Below are 17,036 nucleotides of genomic sequence, written 5' to 3' on the forward strand. Positions count from 1 at the left end.
CATTCAGTTCCATATATTATGCCAGGCTCTGTAGTTTTATGCCACTCTTTAGCACTGATTATTATGCAGTGCATAGATGGTATATTTCATCAATTGATGCACCGTTGTCTTGCCCTTACCCTTGCCCCTTTTAGACATGGCGGCCCTGGCCCGACGCTGTCTGCGCGCATGCACTGTGTCCGTTGTGCGGTCATCTGTGTTCCCTGCTTGGCGCGCTGGATCACGTGGGCCCGCGTGTTTCCGGTGACGCCGCAGCATGGAACCGGCTGATGCAGGGCGGGCACATCGTGCGCGCAGACGGCCTCTGGCGGGCGCGCTATATAAACTCGGTGGTCGCGCCTCTTTCCACGCCCCCTGAGGAAGGAGTCCTTTGGCTCCGAAACGCGCGTCGGGGACTGGATCGACCCCACTGCCACCACTGTTTCCAGGTACACGAATGTAGCTATTAGCTATTTCATTTGCGATGCTCTTTGAGCATCGGTTAAGTTACAATGTATGTTTCTAACTATCAGGGAACTTTGCAGTCTATAGAAGGGCAGTAGCACTTGCTACATGGTGATGTTTCCTTAATACTCCTTGCTATAAGATCATTATTTTTCTATGTGTCTCTGACTTATTATCAGTATCTTGTAACTATTTCATCATTGCTGCTTCCTGGTGCTGTGTTTGCAGTGTGGCTGGTCCTATGACCACTTTATGTCCGTATTTGCTGTTCCTCTCTATCAATACACTGTATGTCCATATTATATATATGTTTTTTTAAACATTATTCAATAAAATATTACATTTTATGGATCTTTTGACTGCTGGTTCTCTTTGGGTTGTTTCTATCAAATGTGCAGTTTTTCCCATACTGTTCAGATTATTATGTGGATGATGATATAAAATATATATTATTGATCATTCTTTATGGCCATTATAATCATTGATTATCTGGCCTCCACATGAATATGTCTATTACCCATTTATTCTAGCAGAAGTAACAGACATGGCCCCCGAGATTAAAATTGCGCGTCTCGTTAGGAGCGAGAGGCGCCAAGAGGAGGGGGGTGGCGGCAATAGCGCGGGCGGCGCTATTGAAATTGCGGCCTAGTAGGCCGGAAAAGCAGGGGGCTCAATTTTTGGCCTACCCGCGGTAGGCGTTGGGGGCGGCGCTATTGAAATTGCGGCCTAGCAGGCCGGGGACTAAATTTCTGGGGCCATCTGAAAATGCTGAGCGCGCGGGGGGCCTGGTGCGCCACTGCTGACGCTGTCAGCGCTTCTCCCGGAGGCAGGACCCGACCCCATACCTCAACTCCAGTGCCCAAGTCAGCGCCGAAGTCCATTCTTCTTATCCTCCTGGGCTGATGTAGCAGCGCTGGAGTTCTTGAATGGGGGAATGCTCGATCAGTCCTCCCTCTGGGCAGGGGGACGGAGAGCTTAAAGAGGTATGCTCAATCGGTCCTCCCTCTGGGTAGAGGGACGGAGAGCTCTGGGGCTGATTCAGGGCATCCGAAAAAGCGCTTTTCAGGTCCTTCTCCATGCACTCCTGTGCGATCTTGTTGCGCTTGCCCTCTATCTGTTCCACTATCATGGGAACCATCGTCAGAGGAATCAGCCCCGTTCGTCGCAGGAAAGGTACGTGAAGGATTACTCCACATGCTTGCCTGTTGTTGGTTCGGGGGGGAGCGGGCCGTAGAAAGGAACCGTCGCCCCCTTCACTCCATTAATTAAAAAATAACAATTTACAGAAAATTCAAAAATAAAATAAAAACGGTGGGGTCTGAAACCAGACCAAAGTGCCTCCTACAGACACTAAGCAAGAACTGGGGAATTCCCAGCCAGCAAGAGGGTGTATACTGCAGGGGAGGAGTTAACTTTTTTCTGTGTTTACTTAGTGTCGTCCTAGTGGCCTGCAGCATAACACCCACTGTCTCTGTGTCCCCCAATGAGGTGTAGGAGAAAAACTAATTCTGGCGTTTTTAATTTTTTTGTGCTATGCCGTTTAGCGATCAGGTTAATCTTTTTTTTATTGATCGGGCGCTTCTGAATGCGGCGATATTATTTTGAGTGGGGCGAAAAGAGGGTGATTTAAACTTTTATTTTTAAAACTATTTTTCTTTAACTTTTGGCATGCTTCAGTAGCCTCTATGGGAGGCTAGAAGCTGCCACAATTTGATTGGCTCTGCTACATAGAGGCGATGCTCAGATCGCCTCTATGTAGCAGAATTACTGTATTGCAATGAGCACCGACCACTGGGTGGCACTGATAGCAATCCAGCATCAACAACCATAGAGGTCTCAAGGAGACCTCTGGTTGTTATGCCGACGAACCAATGACCCCTGATCACGTGACGGGAGTCAGAGGTGCGTGTATTTCCGGCCCGATGGCCTGAAGCGCTCGTTAAATGCCGCTGTCAGTTTGACAGCGGCATTTAACTAGTTAATACCTGCGGGCGGATCGCAATTCCGCTCGCAGCTATTGCGGGCACGTCAGCTGTTCAAAACAGAAAAAAGACGACTGAGGGGTGATCTACCATGTATAAGTATATAAGGGGACAATACAAATATCTCTCCGAGGATCTGTTTATACCAAGGAAGCTGACGGTCACAAGGGGGCATTCTCTGCGTCTGGAAAAGAGAAGGTTTTTCCACCAACACAGAAGAGGATTCTTTACCGTTAGGGCAGTGAGAATCTGGAAATCCTTGCCTGAGGAGGTGGTGATGGCAAACTCAGTCGAGGGGTTCAAGAGAAGCCTGGATGTCTTCCTGGAGCATAACAATATTGTATCTTACAGTGATTAGGTTCTTTAGAAGAACGTAGATCTGGGGCTTTATTCTGACAGAACATAGGCTGAACTGGATGGACAAATGTCTTTTTTCGGCCTTGCTAAGGCCGGTTTCACATTTGCGCTTCAGGGCGCAGCGACGGCCTGCGCACGGCCGCCGCTAAGCCCCGCCCCCTGCCACGCCTCTGCCGGTAGCTCCGCCTCCGGGTGCATGACGCTGCATGCGTCCCCTATTTTTATCACTGAGGACGCAGGCCGTACGCAGTATGCGTTTGGCGGCGCCTGCGTCCTTTTGACGGTGCGCCGAGCGCAACCAAATTGCAACAGGTTGCGTTTGGCGCTGGTCGGCGTACCGTCAAAAGGACGCAGGCGCCGCAAAAACGCATGCTGCGCACGGCCTGCGTCCTCAGTGATGAAGATAGGGGACGCATGCAGCGTCATGCACCCGGAGGCGGAGCTACCAGCGGCGACGTGGCAGGGGGCGGGGCTTAGCGGCAGCCGTGCGCAGGCCGTCGCTGCGCCCTGAAGCGCAAATGTGAAACCGGCCTTACTATGTCCTCTATGCTGTGGCCACAAGCCCTTGGGACTACAGAGACAGTGATGTTGGCTGAGCTCCAGCCTTTCCTTAAGCCCAATGAGAGTGAATGGCATATTACAACCAACCCGGCCATTTCCATACTTCTCCATAGAGACAGATATTCCCATCATAGCCATTCTTGGTTAAAGTGGCAATATTCCTTTAAGTCTTTATTCATTATAAGCAGCCTGTAATAATGTGTGAATTTGAACTAACAGTCACAAGTTTTTCACCCTCTATACATTGGGAGCACAATACCCAGCCGATCTTAGGTCTTGGGAGACAAACCAAGAACCATCATATATGCCTATGAAACTGATCATTTGTGGCAGGAGACCCGAGGCCTGGCTGGGTATTATGGTCTTAAGCATGAAGCGTGAAAAACTGATGTGTGATCTGATGGTCACATTATACAGAGAAAGATTAGCCATCTGAATAATGCATTAAAGGGATATGCCTACATCAGTTTTTCATGGCCTGAACCCAAACCACACTAGCTGGCCTGGCCGTGGGTCTCCTGACACAAACTATCAGGGTCATAGTAATATGTGAGGGCGATTAGTTTGTCTCGGGAAACCCACAATCAGTTGAAAATTGTGGCCTGACTATGGAGCATGAAAAACTGATGTGTGAATGTGCACTTAGATTTGCAGAAGGATTTATTCTATTATAACCTGGTAAAAAAAAAAAAAAAGATAAAACATAAGAAACATATCTTCCGGCAGCTGTATCCATTTATCGCTACTGAAGAGGGAAACCAGACTGTCTAAAAAAATATATAAATTACAAGTAGTAAACGGAAACCTGAACATAGGAAACGCTTCTCACACAGCTGCCTGACCATACGAAGCCAATGCGCAAACACGGTGACAGGTTATTCTCACATTCGCAAGGGGGAAAATGATCTGGGAGTTGTTGTTTATCATTATGTACTGTAAAAAAAAAAAATATAAAAACTACTAAAACCTCTTTTACCGCATATCTGGTGAAGTCTTACTATTATTGTGTCATCTTCCTGAGCCATTCATGTGTAAAACGTGGACAAATGATGGAGGCTCTAGTGTTAAAGGGGAATTCAGATGTCACATGCTTCTGGCCTGGCCATATGAGATGCGAATACCCCTTATATCTATTTTGCAGATAGGAAAAGTGCAGTCGGTACCACAAACTTGTTCATCGTATTCGTGCTGCAATATCAGATCCTGACCTGTGTACTGAAGGGAGGCAAAGCTGCTGCGCCGAGTGCTTCACCCGCTGCAAAAATCACAAGTGACCTTTCTGGGCCGGAGCAGACGTGCTGCACTAACCGGCATAACCTAAGTTACCGCACTGCAAACATCACCATAAGCTGTTATTGGTTGAGAAAAAAAATGAATGCTGTGTAAAAACAAACAAAAAAAAAAAACGAAAAAACAACTTTCTGAGCTTGTGTACAATCCCTAAAGTTCGGAGTGTGGTAAGTTGGTAACAAAACTAATGTGCTGTCTGATAGTCATTATTACAGCTTCTATATAAAAGGGAGGAAAAAAAGTCTATGTATAAGGAAGGCAGGATGATGTGGAGAGATCAGAACTGCTGAAATCTTGAAGAAGTCCAGGGTCTACTATCCTCCAGAGCTTTCAGGTAAGAAGCAGCGATGCTCCAATATTCATTCTTACAACCGCCAGTACAAGTGCTCAGTACAACATCAGATTACAAAACTTAAAAACATGATTTTAGTGCTTTCAGGAGGAAGGGAAGCAGCTGAGGGGTTAGTAGAGATAGATAGTTCATGTTCTATCCCCTTGGTTAAGATAGATGTCTCCATGTCCTTTTAAGGAAACTTGGGGGGATAAACTCAACACAAAGGCCATGGAGCAAGTTGAGGAGAGGTCTGCACACGCTACCTGATCTGCAATCCATGTGTAAATGTCTGAACATGACCCACATGGAAGAAGAAAGCCCACACAAGGGCTGAGGACGACTCTACATCCAACCGTTTTGTAATGTAAGCATCTAGCTCTCGGGGGGGGGGGTCTTTGTCCAGCCTGCCTTTTTGGTTTGTTTCTCTGTAAACCATTTCATGTTTATATGCAGTTTTTTAAAAAATAAGTGTTGAACACAGCCAAATGGAGAGGCAGTACTTCATTCTCTTAGGGCTTTGTCCCATGGCCCTACAAAAAGTCTAATCCACCAGGGGGGTCAAGCAAGAGTGTAGGACAGAAGGTCACAGCAGGAGCAGCTTTCCATTCCTGTGGATTTTTAGGATCTTTCCCAAACGCTGCTTTGCAGTTGCCAAGCCTTTCTTGGGCCTCTTCCCTGAAAATAGAAATAAATGTAACTTGCACTGAATCATCATCACAACTGATGTTCTACAAGAGAAACCAGTTTCCTTACCCTGAACTATTTGACTTGATGGAGAGGTAGCAGAAAGCCGCCGGTGAGAGAGGAAGACGCCAGGTGCCATAGGGGTAGTGCCTCGGTTGACTTGAGCCATGCCAAATATATTGGGTCCTGCTGTGTATTCGTGATCCACGAGGCTGCCAGAGAAGACCTCAATCTGTGGTTCTGGCGGAGGGGGCTCTGGTTCAGATGGAAGAACTAGCAGTTCAGGTTCACTTGGCAGCTTCTTCTTAGTCAACACTTTTTTCTTGTGAGATTTCTGTTGCTCCTGTGTCATAGAAGAAGGTGTAAGTAATATAATAACCATTGCTGCTGACAATGTCCAGGTTATAGCATTTCAGATTTTTTTTTTGTTCATTTACCTGCTGAGAAAGTCTTGCTGCAGCCACCGCTAACCCTGTCTCCACCGAGGCCACCCGCGTCCCCTCTCGAATCGGACGGACCTGTTTAGGAAGTGTTGGAGTGACCCGTGCTGAAAAAAAGAACTAGTTAATGTCCTCTGGATCAGGTATTGTATATACATGTAATCTGCAGAAATAGCTATATGCTGGTAACATTAGTCTGCTCCCTATTAAACACATAAGAAATGTATGTGCAGACAGCCCAGGTCACTGGTACGGCCTCTAACATGTAGGAAGCAGATTTTGCTGTGGATTTGATCACGAGTTCATACTCCCTGCCATTTGTCTATTAGGCCTCATTCGGACATCAGTTTTTCCTGGATTGAACTTGTACCTATAGAGCTGTTCACATCTATGTGTTTTTTTATCGACAGAGTGGTCCGCACCAAAACAAGGAGATGTGTCCAATTTTATCAGTCATAGATCACACTGGCCAATACACACATGCGAAAACATAAAAAAAAAAAGTTGAAAACATTCTCTACCGATCAAATGTTCATGTTTGATAGGAGAATCTTAAGAAAACTTCTCAAAAAAAAGATAAAATTGAAACAAATATAAGAAACTGAGAATCTGATCCAAAATACTGGTGGAAATGGGTCAGTTTTTTGAGTACAAGAAAAATCACTGATGTCTGAATTATGCCTTCTTGCTATCCTACCAAATGAGTGTAGCATTTAGATGACAGATGTAAGGTGTACAAACTATTATCATGCACACTCATCATTTTTACAAAATTTTTTTGCCTTTGATGCCTGGATATCTCCGGACCACAAGCCAACTGCTGCACATAAGCAACCATAACCAGACCTGTCACAATCACACATATACCTTTTGGGTTCCAAGGAGCATCGTCTGTCTGTTTCTTTTTCTTGGGACGTGACCTCAGGGCTGGGTCGTCATCATCTGACTCCAGAGAAGGATAAACTGTAGGATTACAGCAGTATAAATGTAATGTAAGTAACTGTGTACAGCACTAAATTGCATGATGACTTGCGTGTATAACAAATGTGCACTTACTATATTCAGAGTCTTTGAAACATGCCCCCAAGGTTTCCTGCTCATCCGTACTGTCATCGTCATCCTCACTGTCCATGCTGCGATGTGCTGGTCGTCTTACTGGCCTTTTCCCTGGCCGGAGTATAACTTTACTGTTTCCTGTTCCTCCGCTGGTACCATTGCTCCCTGCTTTGTTACTCCCTGCAGCTTTTCCGCCGCCTTGAGGTATACTTCCTGAAGCACCACTCTCCTGTCCCGCAGCCCACCAAGCCTGCAGACTGGAGGGTGTACAGGAGGAGGAGGCTTGCAGATTTGCCATGCAGAGCATGCCCTGGATTGCTTCTTGGGTGCTTGGAGATGCAGGAGCTTCACTGTGCAGTAAGGGGGAAAACAAACAGGATCCACTACTAGTTATTATAGGGAGAAGGGGGGGATTACATGTCTATATATTCTGAATTGGTCTAAATATATCGGCCAGCTTTAAAGGGAGTTTTCTCACCATGGAAATTGACCGCATAGTACTAGAGCATGCCATCTTTGTATGGACTGCATAGCCTGTCACCGTTCAGCTTTGTATGAGATGGCAGTATTGCCCTATTCAATTGACTGTAGTTGTTACATTTCCATGCACAGTGGGTGGTGCCACTGAGCAGGTTAAAGACTGAAGAGAGGGTCCCAAACCCCTAATCACAATGTTATGACATATTTGTAATATTAGAAAATGGGAATACTCCTTTAAAAGGCAGTATGTAAGTATAGGTAACTAGAATTAAATGGCAGCTGAATACAATAGCCTTACTCGATCTCGGCGTAGTCTGGGCCTCCGACTTGTCGACTGGCCTTCAGAAGGTCCAATATTCCTCCGCTGCTAGCGCCAAGTTGGTCTCCGTCAGCTTCTCCCATCTCCTCGTCTGTGGTGTAATCCTCCTAGTACATGAAAACATTTTCAGACTAAGAATATTACACACACAACATGTTTCTAATACGAAGCAGTATCTCACTTACCTCCACGTCAAACTCCAGCTCCCCGGGCTCCCGCACCCGATTGGGGTCTGAACATGGCTTTGCTCTTGGTAGTTTTCGAGGGAACTCTGCCAAAAAAAAATAAAGGATTGTACAGGCTTAGATTAAAGGGTCTCCTTTCTAGATCATATGGTACAATGGCTAAGCTGTAATAGGATATTGCCCATGGACGGGAATGGTCTCTGGGATGGTGGGAGCCAAGAAGTTACTAATGCTAATTCCCACGGCATCATTACATATGGAGTGAGCACGTCTCGTAGACTGTGAGCCCTCACGGGCAGGGTCTTCTCTCCTCCTGTACCAGTCACTGACTCATTTTGTTCCAAGGTTACTGTACTTGTTTTTATGATAAATTGAAAACAGGAGGGCACCACTAAATTAGAAATAGGGGATACACCTGTGATCAGTACGGACAACACTGTAAAATAAGTAGAAGAAAGCTACTGATCACTAACACAGGGATCACCACAAAAAATTACAATTTTTATTGCAGAAAAAACACACCATGTATAATAGCATTAAAAAGTCATACAATGACATACCAAAAAACACACAAGGCCCATAATAGGGCCAACAAAGCTTACCCTAGAACATGAGAGCTAATGCATAGGTACAGGACATAATACATGTGACATATGCAGCAGTATTAAACGCAGGGTCATATAGTCCAAAGCTGTTCCTAAGGAAATAGAAATAAATACACCTAAACAGATTAGGCCAAAGAAAATGCCAATAAAAATGGCCTAAAAGAGATGGAAATGTATGAAAAAACAATGCATGTTAGCACCCTGCACAACTGTGCCATGTAGGAGCCGTACCTGAAAAACACTCAATGAGGCAGGAGAATGCCAATACCTATAAATGAGGTCATGACCGACGCATACACCAAAGAGGGCTGCAGGTAAATCCTGCCTAAATCATCTAAGAGTGGTATCGCTCACATGTGGGGGAGCGTTTGGAGTGCCCGACGCGTGTCGCCACCGCAAGGTGGCTTCGTCAGGGGCTGGAGAGTCAGTCTGCAAAATACTATTTAAATATGTTCAATAATTATTGACAATAAGATACAGCCGCAGCGATACAGTGGGGCAAAAAAGTATTTAGTCAGTCAGCAATAGTGCAAGTTCCACCACTTAAAAAGATGAGAGGCGTCTGTAATTTACATCATAGGTAGACCTGAACTTTGGGAGACAAACTGAGAAAAAAAAATCCAGAAAATCACATTGTCTGTTTTTTTTTCATTTTATTTGCATATTATGGTGGAAAATAAGTATTTGGTCAGAAACAAAATTTCATCTCAATACTTTGTGATATATCCTTTGTTGGCAATGACAGAGGTCAAACGTTTTCTGTAAGTCTTCACAAGGTTGCCACACACTGTTGTTGGTATGTTGGCCCATTCCTCCATGCAGATCTCCTCTAGAGCAGTGATGTTTTTGGCTTTTCGCTTGGCAACACGGACTTTCAACTCCCTCCAAAGGTTTTCTATAGGGTTGAGATCTGGAGACTGGCTAGGCCACTCCAGGACCTTGAAATGCTTCTTACGAAGCCACTCCTTCGTTTCCCTGGCGGTGTGCTTTGGATCATTGTCATGTTGAAAGACCCAGCCACGTTTCATATTCAATGCCCTTGCTGATGGAAGGAGGTTTGCACTCAAAATCTCACGATACATGGCCCCATTCATTCTTTCATGTACCCGGATCAGTCGTCCTGGCCCCTTTGCAGAGAAACAGCCCCAAAGCATGATGTTTCCACCACCATGCTTTACAGTAGGTATGGTGTTTGATGGATGCAACTCAGTATTCTTTTTCCTCCAAACACGACAAGTTGTGTTTCCACCAAACAGTTCCAGTTTGGTTTCATCAGACCATAGGACATTCTCCCAAAACTCCTCTGGACCATCCAAATGCTCTCTAGCAAACTTCAGATGGGCCCGGACATGTACAGGCTTAAGCAGTGGGACACGTCTGGCACTGCAGGATCTGAGTCCATGGTGGCGTAGTGTGTTACTTATGGTAGGCCTTGTTACATTGGTCCCAGCTCTCTGCAGTTCATTCACTAGGTCCCCCCGCGTGGTTCTGGGATTTTTGCTCACCGTTCTTGTGATCATTCTGACCCCACGGGGTGGGATTTTGCGTGGAGCACCAGATCGAGGGAGATTATCAGTGGTCTTGTATGTCTTCCATTTTCTAATTATTGCTCCCACAGTTGATTTCTTCACTCCAAGCTGGTTGGCTATTGCAGATTCAGTCTTCCCAGCCTGGTGCAGGGCTACAATTTTGTTTCTGGTGTCCTTTGACAGCTCTTTGGTCTTCACCATAGTGGAGTTTGGAGTCAGACTGTTTGAGGGTGTGCACAGGTGTCTTTTTATACTGATAACAAGTTTAAACAGGTGCCATTACTACAGGTAATGAGTGGAGGAAAGAGGAGACTCTTAAAGAAGAAGTTACAGGTCTGTGAGAGCCAGAAATCTTGATTGCTTGTTTCTGACCAAATACTTATTTTCCACCATAATATGCAAATAAAATGAAAAAAAAACAGACAATGTGATTTTCTGGATTTTTTTTTCTCAGTTTGTCTCCCATAGTTGAGGTCTACCTATGATGTAAATTACAGACGCCTCTCATCTTTTTAAGTGGTGGAACTTGCACTATTGCTGACTGACTAAATACTTTTTTTCCCCACTGTATACCTGTGAGAAGCGCATTAAACATGGAGGCCAGGAGGCGCAGTCACGCCAGAGGAAGAGGGGTAGTCCCGGGAAAGATTTCCTGGTTAGAGTAGTGTGACGTATCAGATTCCTACTGCGCAAGCGCAGGGGGATGCATCACCTTACAGAGAAGGCAGTCCAGATCATTACACGCAGCTGGAACTAATTGCTTTTTCCTATTGATCACACGTCAGTCCAGACGGAGCTCCGAGGTCTGCGGTCTACATTTGGTGAGCTGGCTTTTGTTTGTTTTTAAGTCCAGATCATAGCGTCCCCAGAAAGGGGAGGAATGAGAAAGCATGTTTGCACAAGGAATAGAGGCGCGGTATACAAATCAAAATAGCTCTCTATGTCACCCACCATCCGTACTGCGCACGTGCAAAAAAGGCTAGGTCTAACAATGGCATATCATGATTGTAGCACTATATCATTGTGCCGACGCACAATAGGCAGCAATACAGATTTGAATTATTATGTAATATACCCAAAACGGGGAAAAGGCGCAATTCCCTAAGAAATAAAGGCGCAAATAACAGGATTTTTGGGTTGCTTACCGTAAAATCTGTTTCTCGGAGCCTTCATTGGGGGACACGGAGACCTTGGGTGTATGCTGCTGCCACTAGGAGGCTGACACTATGCACAAAAAAAGGTTAGCTCCTCCTCCGCAGTGTACACCCCACCGACCGGCAGAGAATTCCTCAGTTAGTGAGAAAGCAGTAGGAGAAGTAACAGAATAGGTTGACAACATAAACAACTCAACTGTAACCATTCAACCAAAGTAAGAACAGGAGCTGTGAAACATGGGAGGGTGCTGTGTCCCCCAATGAAGGCTCCGAGAAACAGATTTTACGGTAAGCAACCCAAAAATCCTGTTTTCTCGTTCGCCTTATTGGGGGACACAGAGACCTTGGGACGTCCCAAAGCAGTCCCTGGGGTGGGAAACAAACTTCCATCAGGCCAGCGGACTCACCACCGCTTCCTGCAGAATCCGTCTACCTAGGCTGGCGTCCGCCGAAGCGTAGGTGTGGACTCTGTAGAATTTCACAAACGTGTGAACCGATGACCATGTTGCAGCTTTGCAAAGCTGCAGTGCGGAAGCTCTGTGGCGCACCGCCCAGGAGGCACCCACTGCTCGAGTAGAGTGGGCCCTGATACTCGGAGGGGCTCCGCGACGCTTAACACGGTAGGCTTCCAGGATAGCCGATCTGATCCAGCGAGCAATGGTGGCTTTTGACGCCGGGTGACCTTTCCGCGCTCCATCAGGGATAATAAAAAGAGACTCTGTCTTTCGCAGGGAAGTCGTCCTAGACAGATAGACTCTTACCGCCCTAACCAGGTCCAGCTTGTTCAAGGACCGCTCTCGGGGATGAGTTGGATTCGGACAAAGGGACGGTAGCACGATATCCTCGTTGAGGTGAAACGAGGACACCACCTTCGGAAGGATCGAGGGCGGAGGCCGCAGAACTACCTTATCCTGGTGGAGAACCAGAAAGGGAGAGCGGCACGAAAGAGCTGCCAATTCCGACACGCGCCGGACGGAGGTGATGGCCACCAGAAAGGCTACCTTCCAAGAAAGGAGAGAAAGGGAAATATCCCTGAGGGGTTCAAAGGGCGGACCTTGCAGAACCTCAAGAACCAGATTAAGATCCCATGGATCCACGGGCGCCCGGTACGGCGGGACCGTGTGAGCCACGCCCTGAAGAAAGGTCTTAACCTGAGGACGGGAAGCCAACGTTTTCTGAAACAGAATGGACAGCGCCGAAACTTGACCCTTCAGGGAACTGAGGGCAAGCCCCGCATCCAATCCTGCCTGAAGAAACGCTAGGACTGAAGGGAGCGAAAAGGACATGGGCGCGACGTCATTGGTCTCACACCAAGTGAAATAGGCCTTCCAAGTACGGTAGTAAATCTTGGAAGATGATGGCTTTCTGGCTCGGATCATGGTCTGAATTACGTGGTCGGAAAATCCTGCTCGTTTCAGAACCTCGGTCTCAACAGCCACGCCGTTAAATTGAGCGGCCGAGAATTGGGGTGGCAAATCGGACCCTGAGACAGCAGATCTGTTCTGTCTGGAAGCTTCCAGGGGGCGTCCACGAGAAGGTTGACAATGTCCGCGAACCAAGACCTTCTGGGCCAATTCGGGGCGATGAGAATGACCGGAAGTCCTTCTGCCTTGATCTTCTTCAACAGCTTGGGAAGAAGAGGCAGAGGAGGGAACAGGTAGGGAAGTTCGAACTGGGACCAAGGAACGGCCAGGGCGTCGGCGCCCACTGCCAGAGGGTCCCGAGACCTGGACACGAATTGTGGGACTTTCCTGTTGAGGCGAGACGCCATGAGGTCTACATCCGGGGTTCCCCACCGAAGGCAGAGCAGATGAAACACTTCCGGATGTAGGGACCATTCTCCCGCCGCGAGACCCTCGCGGCTGAGAAAATCGGCGGCCCAGTTGTCTACGCCGGGAATGTGAACCGCGGAAATTGTCGGAACGGAAATCTCCGTCCAACGAAGAATCTTGGACACCTCCGCCAGGGCTGAAACACTCCGTGTTCCCCCTTGGCGGTTGACATATGCCACCGCTGTGGCGTTGTCTGTCTGAATCCGTACCGGCAGTCCCTTGAGGAGCCTTTCCCAGTGGACCAGAGCAAGATGGATCGCTCGAATCTCCAGAACGTTGATTGGTAGCGCTGATTCCCGATCCGACCATCGACCCTGAACAGTGTGGTTGCGGAACACAGCACCCCAACCGAGGAGACTGGCATCCGTGGTTACTATCTGCCAGTGAATGGGAAGGAAGGATCGACCCGATAGAATGAGAGGTGACGACAACCACCAGTTGAGAGACCGCTTGATCCGGTAAGAAAGATGGACAGGGCGATCCAGGGACCGAGGCGACCTGTTCCACTTCGACAGAATGGCCTGCTGGAGAGGCCTGGCGTGAAATTGGGCAAAGGGAACTGCCTCTATCGCCGCGACCATCTTTCCCAGGACCCTCATGGCTGTACGGAGGGATGGGAATCGCGAGGTCTGCAGCGATCGTACTTCCTGCTGCAGAGAGAGAATCTTTTCTTGTGGGAGAAAGACCCTTGACCGACGAGTGTCGAACAGAAGACCTAGAAAGACCAGGCATTGGGTAGGAACCAGACAGGACTTTTTCCTGTTGACGATCCACCCGAAATTGGAAAGAGTGTCCAGGACGATTGACAAACTTTGGTGAGCCTGTTGGAATGAGGGAGCCTTGATCAGAATATCGTCTAGGTACGGGAAAAGAACGAGGCCTCTGACTCTCAACAAAGCCATCAACGCAGCCATGATCTTCGTGAAGACTCTGGGAGCGGTGGCAAGACCGAAGGGCAGTGCGACAAACTGGTAGTGGTGCTGTCGAATCGCAAAGCGCAGGAACTTTTGATGTCCGGAGAAAATTGGAACATGTAAATAGGCATCTTGGATGTCTATTGAGCACATGAATTCCTGCTCCTCCATGGAGGCGATGACCGAGCGAAGCGACTCCATGTGGAAGTGGCAAAGGCGGACCCTCTTGTTGAGCAGCTTGAGATCCAAGATGGGTCGAACTGCGCCGTCTTTTTTCGGCACTACAAACAGGTTCGAGTAGAACCCCGTGAAGCTCTCCGATTCGGGAACGGGCACAATCACCCCGGAACTGAGGAGAGCAGCGATAGCTGTAGAGAACCCCGGGATCAAGGCTGGATCCTTTGGAGGCCGGGATTCGAAGAAACGATCCCGTGGGAGAGAGACGAACTCTATCTTGTATCCTGAGGATACGACCTCCCTGACCCAGGCGTCCTCCACGGCGGCCAGCCAAACGTCCCTGAAGGAAACAAGTCGACCTCCCAATTGGAAAGGCCCCTCGCGTGCCCGATGATAGTCATGCTGAAGTAGACCGTCCAGATCTAGATCTGAACGGTCTGCCCTGGGAGGAGTGGGGTCGCCAGGAAGGAGTGGGTCTGAAGGAAACTTTCTTTCTCTCCTGGCGAGCCTGCGGTCTCTGTTGGCTGGAGGAGTTGTCCGCCGTATTGAAACGGCGGAAAGTCCGAAAGGGTCGAAACTGACGCCTTAGTGGGGGTCTGCAAGGCTTGGACTGAGGGAGGAGTGAACTCGTGCCTCCGGTGGCGTCCTTAATAATCTGGTCCAATTGGGACCCAAAGAGGCGCACCCCCTGAAAGGGCAGGTTAGTGAGGGACTTTTTTGAAGACAAGTCCGCTTGCCATGCCTTTAGCCAAATTGTACGTCGAATTGCAATAACGTTGCTTGACGCCTGAACTGCACAGGATGCAGCATCCAAGGAAGCGGAGAGAAGATAGTCCCCAGCATGGGAGATCTGATTGGCGAGATTGGCCAAATACTCCGGTTGCGCCTTATCTAAGATGCCCTGCCGAAGGTCGTCTGCCCACGTGGTTATGGTCTTTGCTGTCCAGGATGAAGCAAAGATTGGACACACCGCCGCTGAAGCCGCTTCAAAGGCAGACTTCGCCAGGGATTCTACAATCCTGTCATTAGAATCCTTTAGGGACGCCACGCCTGAAAGCGGGAGAACCGTGTTATTGGATAGCCTGGACACGGGCGGATCGACCGAGGGAGAGGCCGACCAGTTGTCCGTGAGCTCTTTAGCAAATGGGTAGAGTATGCCGAGACGTTTTCCTCTTTGAAAGCGTCTGGTCGGATCCTCTCTTTCCTTGGTAAAAATTTTCCCAAACTGGGAATGGAAAGGAAAAACCCTGGAGGGAGTTTCTGCCCGTCTGAACGAAACCTCCTGATCTGAGGATTTCGCAGGGGAGTCAGCAATATCGAAGGTATGATGGATCGCAGCAATGAGGTCCTGCACTGTGACCTTCATGCTTGCATCCTGGTCTGAATCCAGCTCTAAAATCCCCTCAGATGACCTGTCCGAAAGCGCTTCTCCTGACTCGGGAGAGGAGGCCCGAGAGGGAGGCTGGTGAGAAGGGCTATGCGGTGAGATGGGACTAGGAGAGGATTCCGGCTGGGAATCTTGCCTGGGTCTTTTGCGACTACCGCTGGCTGATTCAGATGGAACAATTTGGGACCTGCTTGGCCCTGCTGAAGAGTCCAGGGGCAACTTATCAAGAACGGCCACCAGGGACTGAGACACCCTGGTGAGGTCTGCCACTGATTGAGATAGCGAGGAGGCCCAGCCAGGCATGGGGGGCTCACTCTCACTTGGGGCCGAAGATGGCTCCTGGACGGCGTCAGGCTGAATTGGATTGCTACAATCCAGGCAGAGGGGAGTGGACTGGCCTGAGGGAAGTTTGCGATTGCACGAAGAACATGCAAAGTACTTGACTAAAGTGCAGGGGGGGGGGTAGAGCGGGTACGATCAGACTTAGACATAGTGAAAAGCTGAGGTAATGCCGGAAGGTTGGGGGACAGAGGGCGGAGAAGGGTCAGTCTGCAGTGCAGAGCTACTCACGGTCCGGTGTCCCCAGAAGCGATGCTCTGCGACCTGTCAGTGGATGCAGGTCAGAGCGAAATCCGGCCGACAGCCCTCCTGACAAAAAACCAGCTGGAGAAGATGATGTCCAGTGAGGAGTTGGTGCCCGGCTAACAGGCTGGGAAAATGGCGCCGTCCTGAGAAAAAGCGCGCCTTAGGAGAGGAGGAAGGGCGGAGCACCACGGAGGGTTAATGATTTACCGCCCTCTAGCCAATGACAGGCTGGGCAGGTGAAGGACAGGCGGTGGGAGGGCCTGGGAAGAGCGGGAGAGAAGCCCGCTTAGAAGAAAGGGGCGGGGGGCGTGGCCGCGACGCAGCGGTAGGCCCGAACTGAAGCCGGGGCCTAAATTAGTTGCGGCGGCCGCCTGTCAGCAGGGGGCGGCGCGGAGGTCCGAAAAAGAGGGACGCCGCAGACGCAAGTCGCTCCCAATAGGGAAAAAAAAAAAAAAACCCTGTGCTCCCTGTCCCCAGAAAGGGGGGGGGGGGTGCCCGGCAACATTGAGCTGCCTATAGCCTTGTGGCGACTGCGAGCGACCGCAGCGCCTACAACCGGGGTCCCCTGTGCCATTGAAGAGGTGACCGTCGGGAATGGGCAGCCAGGAAAATAAATATGAAGCCGGGGCCTAATACTCACCCATCCACGATCCATTACCTGTCTGAAGAAGTCTTTGCGTCTCATCCAACCGACAGGCTCTGGTAGGCGAGTGGGAGGGAG

General features: G+C 48.8%; 1 protein-coding gene across 1 annotated transcript in view; it reads right to left on the bottom strand.

Moving 5' to 3' along the window:
- Window positions 1-4,061: 4,061 nt before the first annotated feature.
- PHF8 (PHD finger protein 8) overlaps window positions 4,062-17,036 on the bottom strand; it is a 55,576-nt gene continuing 42,601 nt past the window's right edge. The window contains exons 16-22 of the mRNA XM_073540963.1: window positions 8,133-8,218; window positions 7,927-8,054; window positions 7,149-7,498; window positions 6,960-7,055; window positions 6,090-6,199; window positions 5,722-5,995; window positions 4,062-5,643 (exon numbers count right to left, since the gene is read on the bottom strand). Coding sequence (XP_073397064.1) covers window positions 5,552-5,643; window positions 5,722-5,995; window positions 6,090-6,199; window positions 6,960-7,055; window positions 7,149-7,498; window positions 7,927-8,054; window positions 8,133-8,218 — 1,136 coding nt within the window. The 3' untranslated portion in view covers window positions 4,062-5,551. The remainder of the gene's footprint in view (window positions 5,644-5,721; window positions 5,996-6,089; window positions 6,200-6,959; window positions 7,056-7,148; window positions 7,499-7,926; window positions 8,055-8,132; window positions 8,219-17,036) is intronic.

The sequence above is a fragment of the Dendrobates tinctorius genome, unplaced genomic scaffold (genome assembly GCF_039654945.1).
Source record: "Dendrobates tinctorius isolate UK_male_01 unplaced genomic scaffold, ASM3965494v1 ptg000120l, whole genome shotgun sequence".
Taxonomy (NCBI): Eukaryota; Metazoa; Chordata; class Amphibia; order Anura; family Dendrobatidae; genus Dendrobates; species Dendrobates tinctorius.